This window comes from Rissa tridactyla, chromosome 7 (genome assembly GCF_028500815.1).
Source record: "Rissa tridactyla isolate bRisTri1 chromosome 7, bRisTri1.patW.cur.20221130, whole genome shotgun sequence".
Lineage (NCBI taxonomy): Eukaryota > Metazoa > Chordata > Aves > Charadriiformes > Laridae > Rissa > Rissa tridactyla.
This window is the reverse complement of record NC_071472.1, coordinates 44,717,081-44,734,885: the sequence shown is the minus strand read 5'-3', so window position 1 is coordinate 44,734,885 and position 17,805 is coordinate 44,717,081. Positions and strand designations below refer to the sequence as shown.

The window sequence follows — 17,805 nt, the reverse complement described above, 5'->3', positions numbered from 1 at the left end:
GAAAGGAGGCTGGGGATGGTCATCCAAGGACAAGTTTCCTCTTGGATACAAGGAGACAAGATGGGACATGGACTTCCCACCAAGTCCGTCTCCCACGTCACAGCACTGGTGGTGTGACTGGTGCCCAGTTCCCTTTCAGAGCGCTGCTGGGATGCTGATGTCCTTACCAGCATCAGCTGATTTCCTTATCAGCATCAGCATCCTTATCAGCTCTATGCAGGGCAGGTGGTAGCAGTAACTAGTACCGGTGCTGGGTGTGCAGCAGGGACCAGGACAGCAGAACCCACGCTCAGGGTGGGATCAGGTCCTCTTGTGGCCCCTGGGGCAGGGTGACAGCCCTGGGCTCCTGCTGAGACCCTCAGTGCAAGCTGCTGTGATGGCCGAGCGGTGAAGGCGTTGGACTTGAAATCCAATGGGGTTTCCCTGCGCAGGTTCAAATCCTGCTCACAGCGGGAGCTTTTACTGTCTGGCAGACCCTGCCTCATTAAGGGACCCGGCTTCACCACCTTGGCCCTCGCCCTGATCCCCCAGGGACCCCTTACCTTTAGGAGAGGGCCAAGGGAGTCCCCGATGAGGAGGGCAGCCCTGCCACCACCTCTCGTTGTTACAAGAAATCTTGCAATATATGTCCACCCCACATACTCAGCTTGCTCCCTACAACCCATCACAGGCTCATGGCTGCCCTCCACCTGGGGTATTTTTCTGCTGGGGGCGTGCAGCCTGATGGCAGTTGGAGGAGAGGAGGCTGCTGCCGCCTCCCAAAATACATCCAACCCTGACTCAGCCCCACACACCGGGTGTGAGAGCTCCCGAAACTGTGCTGAACCCCAGGAAAAGGCTGGTACCTGCAGTGGCTGCAGGAACCCCCTTCCCTGGCTGGGAATCGAACCCAGGCCGCGGCAGTGAGAGTGCCGAATCCTGACCACTAGACCACCAGGGATGAGGTGGTGATGGATGTGGACCTGTTGGTGGCCACCAACCAAGCCCTGAAGGGACAGGGACACTTGGGCCCCAAAGCCCAAGGAGAGGACTGGATGGGATGGATGCTACAGCCTTTCTGGGGGACTTTGCAGGGATGCCTGCTCCTCTCTGAGAGCTGTGGCATTGGGAAGACCCTCTGCGCAAGAGGACCCCATCTCTGCCAGGCCTGGGAAGCTGGAGGTGGCTATGCCAGGACTTTGATCATCACCGAAGGCAGGTTTCGGGATGACAACAGTGGCCAATGGTTCAAGAAAAGACTTAGCAGTCCCCTGAGGTTTCACCAGGGAGGTTCAGTTCTGCTGATGATGGAGCATGGACCCCATTTGTGCTGCTATCCATTGCTGGGCTCACGTGACAGACATCACACTGGGCGCAGGTGATCCAGCTTCATGGACACAACAACCCTGACTCCCAGTGGGTGCACAGCCAGGGTTTCCCCGTGGTCACCTCAGGAGAAGCAGAACAGTGTAGGTGCAGGCTGATGGTTGTCAGCAGAGCCTTCTCTGTTCAGGGGAAACCGCGGTCACAGCCCTTGTGCTGGTAGAGGGACTGTTTGCAGTCCCCATTCCTACTGGTTTTACCGTAACATTTGCACCTTGTTTTTCTAGGGGAAAACAGCCAGTTGAGGCCAGCTTTTGAGACTTCATCTGGAGCTGCGAAGAGTAGGTGAACCCAGTTTCCAGCGAGACCTTCTGAGGGAGCAGACACTTTCGCCTTTGTTGACCCCTCAGAAGGAAGCGGGCCCTGGTTGGGCAGCGTGCCCGGGGAGCTGCACTGCCAGGGGCGCTGGGTGGGAGTCACGGGCGGCAGCGATGTGCAGGTATCGCCCAGGCATCCTGCAGCAGTGGCACCTGTGATCCCCCCAGCCTTGCTCTGCATACCACACATGGCCTGTTTCCTTGGCCCCATACATTTCATTTAAGAAAATAAGACTTAAGGATACACTGCACTTAAGAGAAAAAAAAAAATATAAAAGAGGCTAAGTCACGCTGGGGCAAAACCAAAAGCAGACTACTCCCCTACCACCTGCGCTCCCCTCCTATAAAAGAGGCTTTCTGCTGAATAGGAAGATGGAGAGGGACTTGAAATGGGCCCCCACTCCCCAGGTGGTTGCTACCAGCATGAGCAGGACAACAGGGGAGAGCCCAGGGCTCAAGGCGACAGTACAGCACCCAGCACAGCAGAGATGTCCTGGTTTGAGGGTTGCCCAAACCACAACAGGGGTTCAGACCCCAGGGGAATGAACGCTGACAGAGAGGATGACACTCATAGGGGTGCCCAGGGGTCCTGCCTGCCCCAGGCTGTGTGCACCCCCACCCGTGCACTTGGGCAGGCAGCAGGAAGCACTGCAGGGCTTCTCAGCAGATGGACCAGCCTGCGTGAGATGGAGATGAATGAAAGGGCTCCAGGAACATTTCCCACAGACGACGGCAGAGGGCCTGGTGCTCCTTGGATGCTCATGTGTGGTTGGGAGGAGAAGTAAATGGACAGAGAAAAAAATATCTCTGACTTGCAGGGGTCAGTGCACACAGAGTGGGGAAACCTCCTCGTGGCTTGTCTGGTACTGTGCAGCTCCCTAAAATGGCCAGAGCAGCTCCCCTCTCCATCTGAGGCCGAACCCCAGCACGGTCCACATGGTCCCTGCTGCGGCCCTTCCATGACATGGTCTGGGGTGACCGTGGGACATCTGGCAGCCAGCTCCCTTGTCCCCACGGTGCCCCAATCTCTGCCCAGGTTTCTCTGCAATGCCTGGTAGATCCCAGCTGCTGGCCACAGCCTTTGCCACCACCTGGGGAGCCGCATTGCAGTGAGCAGAAGAGGGCAGAGGGAGGGAGCGGGTAGCTTTGGAGGAGTGCAGAGCAGGACCAGGAGGAGAGCAGGATGGAGTGTCACCCTCCTGCAAGAGCTGACTTGGAGCAAGGATGGAGCCACCGTGAATGGTCTGGCATCTTTCCAACACCTTTCTAGTGGGAGGTGTCCCTGCCCCTGGCAGGGGGTTGAAACTAGATGATCTTTAAGGTCCCTTCCAACCCAAACCATTCTGCGATTCTGCAACACTCTGGCATCTCTGCCGTGATGGTCAGGGCTGAAGAATATGCCTCCAAAAACCTGCATAGGGCCAAACCCCCCGCGTGAGGGGCAAAGCTGGGCTGTGCAATGGTCACAGGGGACTGTGCCATCCCTTGGGCACGTCAGGTCGGGGAACAGGGAGCTGTGCTGGGCTGAGGCGCAGCCACCCTGCGCTTTCAGAAAGATATGCAGATGTTATGGTTTCGGTTGACTTTACAAGCTCTAACAGAGCATGAGCTCCAGCAGCCTTGCGGTTGGGGAAGCGTCAGTATGACTCTGTGGTTTCTTAGATCTCTATCTGGACCTGTCAGATATTTTGCCATAAACAGTAACAGTTCTTTTCTCTGCCAGCAGATCTGGGCACACCAAACCAGGTTCACTTGCATGTCCCATAGCAGGATGGTCTCAGTTGGTGATGGCAGAGGAAGGGGAGATGAGTGACCCCACCAAATGGCACAAGGAAGCCACGCAGCCCAGGAGCTCCATGTTGGAGTCCAGGACCGTGCGGGGCCATGTGGTGAGGCAGGTGGTGGGGATATAAAAACTTACTTTCTACAGACACTGCTCCTCCAAAAAGAGAAGTCTCAGCCCCAGGATCAGCCTTGGGGCAGCAGGGACAGGTCAAGCCTCAGTACAAAATGCAATTGCTGTTATAGGGAGGAGACGAGGCTGAGACACATTGCCCTGCTGTGCACCCCTACGTGGATCTGGGCACAAGCAGTACATAAATAAATTAGCCAGAAGAGTGGGATAATTGCCGTACTGGAATACATGCAACACAGCAGTAGCAACAAATAATCCCTCTCCCCATCTGTGAGAGTAGGATGTCCCTTGGAAGATTCCAGCTGAGATTTTGTCCCTTGCAAAGCCTGAGTACCTGCTAGCATGTTGCTGTGCTGCCCCAAAATGAATCCAGCTCGTGTTTGTGACAACCCCATGGTGTCAGTCACAGAATGACAGAATCACAGAATGGTCGGGGTGGGAAAGGACCTCTGGAGATCATCCGGTCCAACCCCCTGCCAGAGCAGGGTCACCCAGAGCAGGTGGCACAGGAACGCGTCCAGGCGGGTTTGGAATGTCTCCAGAGACAGAGACTCCACCACCTCTCTGGGCAGCCTGTGCCAGGGCTCTACCACCGTCAAAATAAAGAAGTTTTTCCTCATGTTCAGACAGAATTTCCAGTGTTCTAGCTTGTGTCCACTGCCCCTTGTCCTGTCACCAGGCACCACTGAGTCTGGCCCCATCCTCTTGCCACCCGCCCTTTAGATAGAAGACAATCACCTGGTTCAGCTCCAGGTTCTTCACATGCTTTTGAACATCCACAGCATCCTCAGGACACCAGAACCCCCAGCCCCATGAGGATGGCTCCTGGGAGGACTTGGGAAAGACATGGGCTCCTGCCCACCCCAGCAGGATCCCTGGCACAGCCCATGGGGACCCTCCTACAGTACTGGTCCCCACCTGTGGGGACACTGCGGTGAAGGAGACACTGGAGAGGCAGCCCAAATAGACCCAGACACAAGGAGGTCTCCAAGGGCCTCGCACAGACCCATGCAGTGTGGCGGGTGAGAGGGAGAGCGGGAGCAGAGCAGCGCTGCCCTGTGGTCCCCGCTGCATTACTGGGGCCACGGGGCAGTGAGGAAATCCCGGGGAGAGGAGCGCGTGGTGCCTCGTGAACAGCAGATGTCACTTGGAGCCAGGCATGAAAATACCCGGAGTAACCACAATGCTGTGAGCTGGCAAATTTAGTGCCTGTTGCAGAGAAAAGGCAGGTGGAGAAAGGGGAAATGCTCCCTGGGGCATCCTGGGGAGCCCATCGCCTCATGGCAAGGGCAGTTCCGGGGGGCTCCGGGCAGCTCCATGACCGTGAGCGAGCACAAGGGGATGGGGGCGTGCATTTGGACGAGAGCTGGTCCCCCTCCATTCCCAGGGCAGGGGAACCTCCTGCTCTGTCTTTTGCATCCCACCTCATACCAAACCCATGCTGGCACTTGTGTTTGCCCTGTGTCTCTGGGAAAAAGATGGTATTTGTAGGGTCAGACCACCGAGTTGGGCTTCCCAGGCAAGCACTCCCCTTCCCGGCTGATGCTGGGGTGTGTTAGGAAGGGTTCAGAGGTCCTGAGCTCCATACTGGAAGCACAGGATTGAGGATTTAGTTTTTTATGGTGCCAAGACTGCCAGCCCAGATCTACAACCAGTCTCTAGGGTGCCATCCATCCTTGCTGCCTGCACAGGTAGCAGAGGTCAGAGCGTGCCTGCTGCCCCCATTGTCCCCCTGCATGTCCCAAACCCACCATGGGAGCAAGGCCCCCCCATCTGGACCTGCACTGTCCCCAAGCAATTTTGAAGGCCTGAGCACCTTTATCCTCAAGGATAAGGTGATCCTCAAGGAAAAGGAGACTGAGTTGAGGTCCTCCTGGTCCTTCAGGGAGGATGCTGAGATGAGTTTGCTGAGTACTGCTGTCATGTAGGTGAATCGAAGTGCGAAGGGTGGTTTCATATCCTGTCTTGGTCAGTATAGCCCTCATGTGGGTGCCGATTAGCTCAGACTTACTGCACCTCGCACTAAAGGCTATTCTGGTATTTCCTAGACCTGCTGCTTCCTTTTTTTCAGACGTTTCTGAGGCAAAGGTGCCGTGACATCAGCTCTGTTACGCTTCGGAAACTCTGGGAGTTTGCCTTGAAACTGACTGACGGGGCCGGCCATCGTCCTTATAAAAAGCCAGCACCTCACCTCAGACACAGGAGGAATCTGCCCTGGTCCTGCCTCTGTCCTCACAGCTCATCCCCGTCCACAATGAAGGTCTCTGCAGCGTGTATCTCCATCATCCTCATCGCTGCCCTCTTTTCTCAGGCCTCTCCTGCTCCATGTGAGTACAGCATCTCTCTCTGCTCTCTTGGGGTGGGTTTTTACTCTGACCAGCAGTAATTTTGAAGTAGAACTGGAAAAGGTTAGCTGCAATGGTTGGAAACCCATGTGAATAGCTTCTCCTGTTTTCTGGTCTTCCTTTCCAGCATCCTTTTATCTTAGGGGTGAATTTTACTGATAAGTATCAAAGTTTTCAGGTTTCGCCTCCCCTGATTTTGTTGCTGAGCTTTAGGAGTGGTTCCGGTGTGGCTGAAGGGATTTTTACCATTGGAAGCAAGTGCAAAACATTTAACAAGCAATCCTAGCCATGGCTTTAATTAAGCTTTGGTGTTCACAGCAATTTCTTGATGACTTTCTGGGGAAACAGGAAGAGAAGAGGCCTCCACAGCTGACTAAGGGGATAGTTGCCCATGCTCTCAGCTGGGAAATGGTCAGTTTATCGAGTGATAGACTCATGCTGGCTTTTCTGATCTCTTCCAGTTGGAGCTGATGCAACTGTGTGCTGCTTCAGCTACACTTTGCGAAAGCTGCCCCAGAGTCATGTGAAGGATTATTTCTACACCAGCAGCAAGTGTTCACAGCCAGCAGTTGTGTAAGTACCAGCTTCTGCTCTGGGCTCTGAGGAGAGGCTCTGCCAGCCTGTGGGCTCTTTGCTTCGCATCCAATGGGGCCAAGAGCACGGTGGTGTGAGGGTCCGTACCTGGAGTAAGGGAAGGGGGCAGCCACCATGGGTCCCATGTGCAGCATTTTCTCATCCTCCTCAGCTGAGAAACTGGTGGTCTCCTTCGTCTCCTTGAACCATACAGGTGCTGGGAATAAGGTGTGGGAAGGAGGTCCCTGTGTAGCCAGCAGGACCTCCCAGTGGTCAGGAGCCCAATGCACATAATGTGCCACCTGCAAGACTTGCACCCGGTATGCCAACCACCCCCACCCTGCATCCAGACTCACTTCCGCACTGAACATGGCCAAGAACATCTGAGCATGGAGGGGTTCTTCCAGGGAACCTTGCTCTCTCCCTGCCTTCTGGGTTTTAGCAGGCTCTGCAGCCCCCTGATGCTTGAGGGTTTGTGGGATGGGAGCCTGGAGGGGAGATGATCCCCTTGAGAGCTAGCCCTTGTCACAGGGCAGGTCAGCATGTGCCCAGGAGGCAACCCAAGGCCCTCATGTCCCTATCCCCCTCCGGGGCTGTAACAACTCCCTGCCTGACTTGACAGGTTCATCACAAGGAAGGAGCGGCAGGTGTGTGCTAACCCTGATGCCAGATGGGTGAAGGAATATGTGAATGCCCTGGAGCTGCAGTGAGCGCTGGGAGCTGAGAGGTCTCTGCCCTGGAGAAGTCCTGCAAGACCATCCAGCAGAATCTCGGCACAGACCTAGAAATCCTGCTGCTGAGCACCAGGACCTGCTGAGCCACCTTGGGACTCCTGAAGTTCCTTTTGTCTTGCAAAGGTGTCATTTTTCCACCGTCATTTAGCCACCCTTACGGGCAACTGTGATGCTGGGGACCTCCTGGCCTTGCAGACCCATCTTGGCGTAGTCTGCTGCGTGACATGTGGCTAAACTGTCCCCTCCTTGTGCCTCTGCTGCTAGAATGGGAGGGGGATTTTACCCCCAGAGCTATTTGTGGGAAGTGGTCTGTCAAAACCGGGTATAAGTGCTGTCATGTAAAGCCAGGTTGACTTCCAAGTCGGATGGCTGAATTTTGCCATGGTACGGTGGATGCTGTGAGTCAAATCTGTCTCCTTAGCCAAGGAAGTGGTACGCCGGTTACTTACACAATGCTTATTGTGGAACCACATTGTTCAGCCTTGTTCTCAAAACGCTGTCTCTTGCTGGTGCCAAAGAATAAAGATTTTTTCTCTCTGTGTCAGCTCTGGAAGAGTTTTCTCCCTTTTTCCCCTCCTGCCTGAAAAAATGGGGCCAATAGGACCCCGCTACAACTATTTTGGGAGAGGCATGGGAAGAGTCCCAACTTCCCGGCTGTAAATGCCTCAGCCTCCTTAGCCCTAAAAGCCTTCCCCTTCCGCATCACCTCCCTGCTCCCACCATCGCGGCAGCAGTGGCCCCATCACGACTCCAGCACCTCCCAGGGCTGCTCCCTCCCAGCCTCTCCCCAGCCCTCTCCCCCAGCCCTTTCTCCCCATCATATCAGGAGCTGGTGGAGCTGGACCCACTGGAAATCACAGGGTAGGGGTGCAGTGGCGTCTCGAGTGGCTCAGGGCTGGCCAGCCGGGACCACGTCCCCAGCACAGGCTCCTCTGGGGATGCAGCCTGAGCTGTGCTCAGCTCTGGGTACGCTGTTAGCGCTCTCCTGCAAAAGACACACGCCAGTTATCTGCTTTTCTTCAGCTGCTTTGGGAAGAAAACACCAATTTGGTTTAAAAAAGCACAAGAGATCTTTTGCACCAAGTAAAACCGACAAAAGTATCAGCCTATGGTTTGATGGTTTTGATGACAAAACTATCAGCCTATGGTTTGCATTTAAAACTAGTTGATATTTTTGTGGCTAGAGAATGAAACTGCGGGGTCTGCTGCTGAAGCTCTGTGGGGGTGACGGAGACCTTTGCTCTCTGTGCTGTCATCTTCAGAGCTGTCTGAAGCAAAAGCTCAGAAGCTTTTGCATCACCCCTCGGCCAAGAGTATCCCCACCTGGCAGCTCGTGCATGTCAAAACTTCACCTCCCAGAACATTTTCCACCACAAAACGAGCTACTCATCACCCCTGGGAATAATTTCTCAGCTCCCCCCCTCATTGCTAGCAACAAATGATTCTCCATAATTCAGGGCTAGCAAACCAGTGTGAGATATAGAGTCCATAAAACACCCCCAAGCCCACTGGTACCACAACGGTCTGCAAATGCTCCGGTTGACTCCTCTTCTCCCCTTGCTCATCACCACCTCTCCACAGGCCTCCCTGTTTATTAACCAACATTTCCTACTGCGGCTCCTTTTGAATTGCCTCAAAATCTCTATTTCTGGCAGGACCCGAGACCAGAGCTCTCACCCGCCGCTCCTGGGGCTCTCCACAGCCTGGGACTCCGTCCCCAGCAGCAGCTGCCTGTGTCGGTGCAGGGAATGGGTGCAGAAACCTCGCAGAGCCCAAGGGCCATGTGGGAGGCTCTCAGTGCCCAAGATGAGGGTCCCCAGAGAGGAGGGGGCTGCCCCAGCCATGAGGCTGGGGTCAGCAAGGGGCCTTTGCAGCCGTGGTAGACCCCGCTCTGCCAGGCTGAGTTGGCAGAGCGTCCTCCCAGCGAGAGCAGGTAGCGGAGGGAGTGTAAGGGACAGACTGTAAATTCCCTGCCGGGGGGCAGGAGGCCCTCCAAGCCTTCAATGGAACACCTCGAATGCTCGCAAGGAAATAAATAATGCAGTCCTGGCCTTCAAAGAACTGATAAGGCTCACACTTCTGGTGCCTGAAGGTGTGGGAGAACCGTCTTGTGAAGACAAGTTAGTTCTGCCACTCGTGTGGTGAGCTTGCTAGTTCTCAGTTCTCAAGGCCATTGTGTCCGATGAGTGACAGTGACCTTTGCTTCATTATCCGCAAAATGCATGTGAAAGCGCACACCCTGCATATGCTAATGAAGATTATAAAGATCCTGATAAACATGTATGACCATGGCACTCATCTCTCCACCCAAATCATGCTACATGTCACCTGGGAGAAGGGAGACACCTGAGACGAGGCTGTCCTCGGCAAGGGAGGTGGACCCTGCTAATTCAGCAAACACAAAAGGGGAAAACAAGTGCCCCTGAGGGGGATACACAGAAGATTGCTCCTACAAGACACACCCCCACCCCAGGTTTCAGCTAGCTCAATGCTGGAACTTGGATTGGTGAACTCTTCATCTTTATCTTTTCCTTCTATCTATTCTCTTCTCTGCCCCTTGGTTTTTCTCTTTTCTTTTAGAGTTGTTAAGTAGGGATTAGAGTAATTAATGGTTAGAGTTGTTAAGTAATGACCTTAAGTATCCTAATTTGTCATATAACTGTTGCTAACTAATAGAATGCATACCTCACCATTTGCCATAATTTGTTATATACCTAACCAACTATCGTGGACTTGTTAAGACCCATACTAACCATTTTGGTAAGCTAATAAATGTTTCTATATGGACCTTGAGATTTATCTCACCTTAGTCCACACAGTTGAGAATTTACGAATCTGAAGTCACTTACCCCCCCTCTTTACTGAGAGTGGGACTTGACAGGGAGCCCTGAGATATCTGTGCACAAAGAGCTGGTGTCACAACCTGAGCTGATCTTGTTCCTGCATCCTGTCATGGCACCTGCCTGTGCTGAGGGGTACTGAGGGGTGGAGGGGATCCCAAGAGTCCCAGAAATGGAGGGCATCTCAGGGATGGAGGGTGTCCCAATGGTCCCATGGATGGAGGAGGTCTCAGGGATGGAGGGTGTCCCAGTGGTCCCAGGAATGGAGGGGGTCTCAGGGATGGAGGGTGTCCCAACTGTCCAGGGATGGAGGGGGTCTCAGGGATGGAGGGGGTCTTAAGGGTCCCAAGGGATGGAGGGAGTCTCAGGGATGGAGGGGGTCCCAGTGATCCCAGGGATGGAGGGGTTCTCAGGGATGGAGGGGGTCCCAGATACTTGGTGATGGGGCACAAGGTGGCACAGCCCCAGGCAGAAGAGGGTGGCTGTCCCTGGGGATGGGGAGGAAAGGCGCAGTGGAGCGGAGGTGGGTGCTGAGGGGTGGCTGCAGGGCACCCTGGGGTGCAGAAGGCAGCAGGGCACCAAGGAGATACAGGGAGCTGGGAGGCTGGGAGCAGAGGACAGGGGCAGAGGAGGGGGAGGGAGGATGCAGTGGAGGAAGGGATCCCAGTGGGATGAGAAGAGCCCTGTCAGGTCAGTGGGATTTACAGGCAGAGGCGCTGGGGGACAGGAGTGCTACCCCACAGCCTGCCCTGACAGAAGCCTTACAGAGTGAACAAGGACTTGGCAGGAGGAGACGGGGGACAATGTGCTCCACAGGGAGCCAGGGACCAGCTCCATCCCAAACAGCTCATGGCTGGGTCCCCACACCTTCCCCTGTGCATCCAGGGGTCTGGGCTGTGGAGAGTAGGGTTTGGGGGTCCCAAAAGGACCACTCTGCTGGGGGTGAGTGGGAAGGGGAAGCCTGTGCATCAGGGAGGAGGTCCATCAGTGTCCAAGCTCTATGATGGAGACAGGCATTACGAGCAGAATGCTTTATTCCTTAAAGACAGCATAAAACCATGTCTACAGAATAAGGGTGAAAATTGCTAATTAAACAGCACACCTGAAATGCCCATTCCCTCAAGGCAGAAGGCGGTGGCCCAAGGTTTAGCTCTCAAAGGAGCCCAGATGCTCTGCAGGCTGGGCAGGTAGCTCAGCAAGAGGGGAGAGGGACAAGCTGCTGTTTGGCATCCCTGAAAAGCAGCTCCGGCACAGCCCACTGTGGCAGGAGGCAAGGGGACGCTGGGACACAGCCCGGCAGCGGAGGGAAGCAGGGAAGGGATATAAAAATCACTCAGGTCTTTCCGAACGTGAGAATAATCAAATAATCATGTTGGTTTGCTTTCATACAGTGGCTCCTTGAGTACTTCACAGAAAGCTTTTAAGCATTGCTAGCCCTCCCTTACAGATGGGGAAACACGAGTTTGGCTTTGCAGAGTCAGGCTGGGTGGGGTGGGCTGAAGGGGCCAGCACTCCTCACTGGGGCCACAGGTCCTGCTGCCCTGCGCACAGGACCCTGAGGATTTTGGTCCATTACACCGAAATCATTCCTTTGCAGGAGAAGTGGAAGAAGCTGGGAATGGCCCCGGGGCTCCCAGGTCCTGGAGCACTGGGGGACCAGGCGGGGGTGGCCATCTCAGTGTGTCCCCCAAAAAGTTCACAAATACCTTCACCCAGATGGCGTCAGGGTCAGCACAGACCTGGTGTTTCTTCCTGGTGATGAAGCTGGGAAGTGGGGAGGACCAGGAAACCTTTGTGGTGGGGAAGGGATGCACTGCCAGAGCTGCAGTGTCACAGCAGGGCTGGGGAATGTCCTTTTTGTGACTCTTGTCTGGTGTGAGGGCAGCCAGACAAGGGGAGGTGCTGAGAAACCAGAGAAGGTCCCTGGGTCAGACTCCTGGCTCTGCCTCAACTTGCCACTGACTCCCGCAGGCAGGGAGACCACAGATCCAAGTGGCCACCGCAGCGCGTGGGGTTGGTGTCTCCTGGGACAGGCACCTTCTGGGTATTTCTCTGCTGCATAACAAGCACCTTGCCTGGGAGTGCTTTCTCAGCTGTGCTGGGTTGGCTGCACTCACAGGGTGCCAGGAACAACCTCTCATCCTCCCTCCACGGGGATCATCCCAGCGTCAGCATCGACAGGTCCTTCTCAGCCTTCTTCTTGCAACGGGAAAGCATCTCTCCTTGCCAGGACTGAGAGATGGCCAATCCCAGATAACACCCCAACAAGTCCCACTCTTGGTCCCAAGAGGACGAAAGATCTGTGTGGCTGAGCCAAAAGCTTCCTGCATGGGCAAGAGCCTGTACCCACACAACAGCTGGCTGCTGGGACCTGCTGGTGGTGTAGAAATAGTCCTTCACGTGTTTCCTGGAAGTCTTCTGACAAGTGTATGTGAAGCACCACACAGCTGTGTCAGGGACAGATGGAGACATCTGGGGTGCAGGACTGAATCCATATCACCAGGAGAGGACACAATGTGGATGTGTATGGTCAGCAGAGAATAAGAGCTCCCAGCATGTCATGCTCCAGACCAAGGAGTCAGAGCAGGTCATGCCTGTTCCTCAAGCATTACATGTCATCATCATGAGCTCTTCTTCCTCCAGGAGAGGAAAAACCAATCCAAAGACAGAGGTGGATTCACCCGGAGCAGAGCAGGATTTGGGACAGCAGGCAGCAACAGGGAGAGCAATAAGGTTCAAACAGAGACCTTCATGTTCCCATCAGGAGCTAAGCAGACGTATGGACCTTGGTCATGCTTAGCACTGATCCATCCAGTCCCCACTTTCCACAGGAAAGCACCAGTGATGGGACATATAAATGTGTGGATTTAGGAGAAAGGCTTCTTGAGTGACTTAGAGCTGTCAGAACATGTAGAACACTGGAATGTAGATCAGTGTAAGTTAGAAAGACAGAACTCAAAGAGGCTGAGCCGTGAGGCCAAGTTCAAGCCATCAGCTATCAAAGAGCTACAGGGGGAGGCCATGTCAGGATGTACATCCCTTAATATAACAGGTACTTCAGCAACGTCGGCTAGAAATAACCACAACCGCACTTCTCGTGTTGAGAAGAACCTCCGAGACCAAAAGGAGGTGAGAACTGCCCTGCAGGGGCTGATGGAGGGAGCAGCTACAGAATCAGGTTAGGAACAGGGGCCAACAGGGAGACAGCATTGGGTCTGCAGCCATTGGTTCTGAAGGTCCACATGGCTCACCTCCCTTCCCAGGGCTGCTCCCAGCTTCCCTGGGACAAAGGGGACAGCCCCAGGGTTCATGCTCTCAAAAAGACCAGAGAGAACTGGGCTATCAGCCCCTTTGCCCATGGCACCATGAGGGTCTCCTGACCTTCTAGGTGTCTTCTTCCATAGCAGACAGTGAAGGAAAAGCCTGTGGTTCATGGGGTTCAGCGAATCAACCTTCCAGGCCCCCTGGGAGCATCTGGCCTTGGCTTTTGGCCTCCTCTGTAAGTGCATGAGAAGCCTGATGGCTGAGCAACCTTCCAGCAGGCAGCTGGGGAGCTGAACTCTGCCCTTGCCTCTCCACTGGAATTTCATTCCTTTGGCTCAGGTCTGGCTGGTGAACCACTTGGCCTTGCTGAGTCCTGACTTGGATCTCACGGCTTGATACCTTGCTCCATGTTTGCGCCCCATGTCCCACACACAGTCTCATGATGGAGCCCATCCCAACTCGCACCCCATTTTGCAGGACAGGTGCCCCTGAAGTGCTTGCAGAGCAAAGAAACCTGCAGGAAATGGAGTGCTGGGCTGTCAGGACTGACATGGAGAAGGGTGTTGGGGCCAGGGACTGATTTATAGCCGAGCCATCTCTTGCAGATTTCTGTGCAGCAGGCAAGAAAGGGCTGCTGCTGCTGCCCCAAGCCTCCAAGTAGGACCATCAAGAGCAGGCAATACATCCCCTGGATTCAGCAGTATCTCTCCCTTCTTGGCTGCTGCTCCTGGAGCTTCAGGAAGGAAACCAAAACCAGAAAGGCTGGAGAGGGAAATTCCCACATGCATCTGGGCTCCTGGCCAGGGACTGTCCAGAGAAGAGTCGGCTGCAGCTCCGAGTCCTCCTGCCTCTCCAGCCTGTCCATTGACCCTGGAGTAAACCTCAGACCGTCCCCCCCAGCCTTCCCTCTCACATCCTCCGTCCCCTCACAGCACGCGGAGCCCCAGATCAGGGACTATTCTGCTGTTCCTCTGCAGCACCAAACTCGCCGTCTCAGCACAAAAGGCAACTGAGCGTGCAGCAGGCGTGGGGGGGTCGGGATGTACTCGGGGGTATCCTGTACCTTTCCCAAAGCATCCTCCCAGCAGAGTGGTCAGGAGCTGTCCCTGTGGAGCTGGAGAGGAGCCCTACACGTGGGAGCTGGAGAGGAGCCGTCACCGGCACCGTCTCCCGGGACACAGCATGGTGCTGGGCTGGGTGTGCCCTTTGCTGGGATGTTGCTCCTTGCATGCCCCATGAGCCCTCCTGCCTGCAGCCAGCTCCTCAGCCTGGAAAACACAAGGCTGGAGGGAAATCACAAGACAACGTGGAGGTGCTTTCCCAGCCTTGGGGTTGCCAACTCTGCTGTATAGCTGCAGGAAATAATGAAACAATAACAGAAAGGCTGCTTTTCATTAGGAAGAAGAAATACCGACTGGAACCGGATGGCTGCCAGGCCAGGTCAGCTCTGGGTGACCGTGCTGTTGGGGACATTTCTTCTCAGTGTGCAGAAGCAGAGGAGTTCTGAGCACGATTGCCATGGGCTTTTACCCTTGGGACCTGCTCCCTCCCATTCATGTTCCCATGCAAAGCCAGGTCTGGGGAATGACCGCAGCAGGTTTGCTGGGGGGGGGTTTACCTCTGCAGCATAGCTGAACCCTTCCCTTTGTTTTACAGGTGGAAAAATGAGGAACAACCCCCCATTGGGGTGGTCAGAAGGAAAGCTGGGGTCCCTGCCCCTCTCCAGGCAGCACTGACGGGCTCTGTAGGACCCGACTGCACGCAGGGGCCAGCGGGCAGGGACACGGTGATGTCTTGGAGGAGAGGATCCGTGGGAGGAGAGACGCCATGGGGCCGCTGACAGTGCACATATGGGTGCCTGTGGGCTCTGTGCTGGGAAACGCCACTGCTCATCTGGCAGTGATGGCTCACAGGCTGGGTACGGGCAGGGAACTGGCCCTGCTCTGCGCCCCAGCACCCTCGGCACGAGGGCGGACAAGCAACCTACGAACCCCGGGTACTTGCCAGCTCCCAGGGCAGCCCCAGCACTGCAGCAGCTCCATGCCCTCTCCTTCCTCCCATCTGACCGTGAGCTGCTCTCCCTGCTCCCCCTCTCAAAGCCTCTGGCAGATTTTACCCCTGACAGCGACGTGTCCCGTCACCACTCCATTGCACCCAGGGACCAGCTTGGGGTGCGGCGTGTGGGGCTGGGAGCGGCAAGCAAGCACACGGGGTGTGCCTGGGGTGTGTGGAGAGCATATTCAGGTGTAAAAGACCCATATCTAAGATGTCTAATTCTGCAGAGGATGTGGGAGGCGGGGGTGTATGTGGTGGGGGAGTAAGGTATCAGAGGATATTGATGAGTCTGCAGTACGGAAACTTTATGGTTTTCCCTCAAACCATTTCCCATCATCACATGCCATATAGAGTGTGCAGATAGGCTCAGGGTGAGGTGAATACCACAGAGGCACATAAAGGGAGAGAAGAAGAGGTTTTGTCCAAATTCTTTATTCTCCAGAATCATGATTTCACACATGTAAGCCAGGGCCACCCATCATCCAACACTGAGACTCTGAAACACCCTCCCATAAATACCATTATTATCCACAGAATAAAGTACTGCCTAATCCATATGATAATTTCTTAAATAATTTAAAATAATATAAGAATAATAGGGGTGCAGTCCCATGGGCCTTCCCAGGCCACAGGTGGAGGTGTCAGGGCAGAGGGATGAGGTTGCAGACCGGTCTGCGCAAGCCGAGGGCAAGCAGCAGCACCCCAACACAAGGTGTCTCGTGGTGGCCTTTCAGCAGTCTCCTGGAGCCGCCTGCAGACGACGTGGGCTCGTGCAGCTCCTGTTGCCCCAGAGTCCTGCTCCATCACAGGAGCTCAAGATGACACAACCCATGCATGACAGCAGCTACGCTTGCTATCTTGGTTTGCTCAGTTCTGCTTCAAGTTTTGCAGGTAACTTTGAACCCAGGTGTCACTGGGATTGGCACAGACCTGGCGGCCTTTCTTGGTGATGAACCTGTGGAACAGGCATGAGACATGTTAGATCTCTGCTCAGACCTGCATCCCAGAAGAGCCTGGACCCCAGCTTCAGGGCACTGCAAGAGGTTGTCCCCTGTGCCCTAAGCTGATGCTGAAACCAGTGGCTGGCTGTGATTTCCCCAACTCCCATCCCTTTTCCCACACTGCCTCCTCAACTCCTCATCCCTGGGCATCCCCACAAGAGCATCCCTGGCACGCCCTGGGCAAGCCCTTTCCCCTTAGGGTTCCCCTCACCCTGTTCTGTTCCTGCAGACCCCCATGCCCACAGCCACCCTGCAGAGCTGGTGGCTCACCCACGCACACCCCACAGCGCTGTCCCCACACTGCCCCAGCTGGTCTGCACCCAGGGGTCAGCGCTGGTACTTACACGATGGCCGGCAGGGTGCAGCTGGTGCTGGTGCTGTAATACCGCAGGATGCGCCTCTGCGGGAGCTTGTGCTGTGTGTAAGAGAAGCAGCAGATTGGGAGGTCGGATCCAACTGGAAGAGGCAAGGAGAGACAACGTGAGCGTGTGCTGGGCTGTGCGTCGGGAGCAGCTAGCCCGTCAGCTCAGGGAGCTGTGCTGGCAGGGAAGGGAGAGAGGAATTAGAGAATAATTAAGGTTGAAATGGATGTTGGGGATCATTTGGTCCAATGCCAGGAACAGTATTGTCAGGTATTACAGGAGATTCCCACCCAGTCCTTGCTCAGAGCTTCATTTCCCCACCTGCCCCAGCCCCAGGGCAGAGACTGGAGTCTCTAAACTATAACCAGGAGTAAGTACCCCGAGCCCAGCATGGCTGGACAGATGGATGACGGATGGATGGGTGATTTTCTAATTCTGGGGTTCCTACATGTAAGCTGACCTCAGTGCACAGTGGAGCGTGGTGCAAACGGTGAAAAATTGCCAGTTATCTGCCAGGGGAGCTCAACGGAGAAATGACGGCGAAGGCTCAGATCTGTTCTCCCTTCACAAATGAAAAAGCAGGACTCACCTGGGCCTGAGAAAGTTTGGGAGCAAGAGGCGGCAATGAGGAGAAGAGCAAGAACGGTTGCGGAGACCTTCATCTTTCTGTTGGGTGAGAGCAGTCGGAGCAGGACCAGAAGCTCTGGCAGATGCGGCTCGGACTGCAGCAGCTGGATTCAGCTCCCTTTTAATAGGGAGTCCTGGAGGCAGCAGGAGAAGCCTGAGTGGAAATTCCAGAATGATGACAGAGGACGTCACGAAAGTGAAACAGCCGAAGGGAATTAGGGGGAGAAAAAAAAAAGAAAAGTCAGAAAGAATGGGATACGGTTTACACTGGAGCCGAGTATGTTGAGCTCTGACTCGGTGCTCATTTTCGATTTCAGCAAATCAAAAGGAAACTAGAATGTGCCAAGTGGCACAGACACAAAGAGGAAAGCTATTTATCTGAATTAGTGGAGGGATTTTCCCTGTGAGTC

At 54.9% G+C, this 17,805-nt stretch overlaps 2 protein-coding genes and 2 non-coding genes across 4 annotated transcripts; 2 read left to right on the top strand and 2 right to left on the bottom strand.

Annotated features, from left to right (window-relative positions):
• The first annotated feature begins 370 nt into the window (after positions 1-370).
• TRNAS-UGA (transfer RNA serine (anticodon UGA)) lies at positions 371-452 on the top strand. The gene has a single exon. It is a non-coding gene; the product is annotated as a tRNA-Ser (tRNA).
• Positions 453-868: 416 nt separating this feature from the next.
• Positions 869-940, bottom strand: TRNAE-CUC (transfer RNA glutamic acid (anticodon CUC)). The gene has a single exon. It is a non-coding gene; the product is annotated as a tRNA-Glu (tRNA).
• Positions 941-5,611: 4,671 nt separating this feature from the next.
• LOC128912542 (C-C motif chemokine 5-like) lies at positions 5,612-7,790 on the top strand. The gene is made up of 3 exons (XM_054208621.1): positions 5,612-5,921; positions 6,401-6,512; positions 7,135-7,790. The coding sequence occupies exons 1-3, from the start codon at positions 5,849-5,851 to the stop codon at positions 7,220-7,222; spliced, it is 273 nt and encodes a 90-aa protein (XP_054064596.1). The 5' UTR covers positions 5,612-5,848; the 3' UTR covers positions 7,223-7,790.
• Positions 7,791-15,881: 8,091 nt separating this feature from the next.
• On the bottom strand, positions 15,882-17,543 carry LOC128912544 (C-C motif chemokine 4-like). Its single transcript, XM_054208623.1, has 3 exons — positions 17,358-17,543; positions 16,751-16,862; positions 15,882-16,360 (listed from the first exon to the last, which is right to left on the bottom strand). Exons 1-3 carry the CDS (start codon positions 17,428-17,430, stop codon positions 16,273-16,275), a joined length of 273 nt encoding a protein of 90 aa, XP_054064598.1. The 5' UTR covers positions 17,431-17,543; the 3' UTR covers positions 15,882-16,272.
• Positions 17,544-17,805: the final 262 nt, after the last annotated feature.

What these genes read in the sequence shown, in the direction of transcription:
- LOC128912542 (XM_054208621.1), top strand. Translation starts at nt 5,849, where the DNA reads ATGAAGGTCTCTGCAGCGTGTATCTCCATCATCCTCATCGCTGCCCTC. An exon ending in TCAGGCCTCTCCTGCTCCAT is followed by an intron (nt 5,922 to 6,400) that starts GTGAGTACAGCA and finishes GATCTCTTCCAG; the next exon opens with TTGGAGCTGATGCAACTGTG. An exon ending in TGTTCACAGCCAGCAGTTGT is followed by an intron (nt 6,513 to 7,134) that starts GTAAGTACCAGC and finishes CTGACTTGACAG; the next exon opens with GTTCATCACAAGGAAGGAGC.
- LOC128912544 (XM_054208623.1), bottom strand. Translation starts at nt 17,430, where the DNA reads ATGAAGGTCTCCGCAACCGTTCTTGCTCTTCTCCTCATTGCCGCCTCT. An exon ending in CCAAACTTTCTCAGGCCCAG is followed by an intron (nt 16,863 to 17,357) that starts GTGAGTCCTGCT and finishes TGCCTCTTCCAG; the next exon opens with TTGGATCCGACCTCCCAATC. An exon ending in TGCACCCTGCCGGCCATCGT is followed by an intron (nt 16,361 to 16,750) that starts GTAAGTACCAGC and finishes CCTGTTCCACAG; the next exon opens with GTTCATCACCAAGAAAGGCC.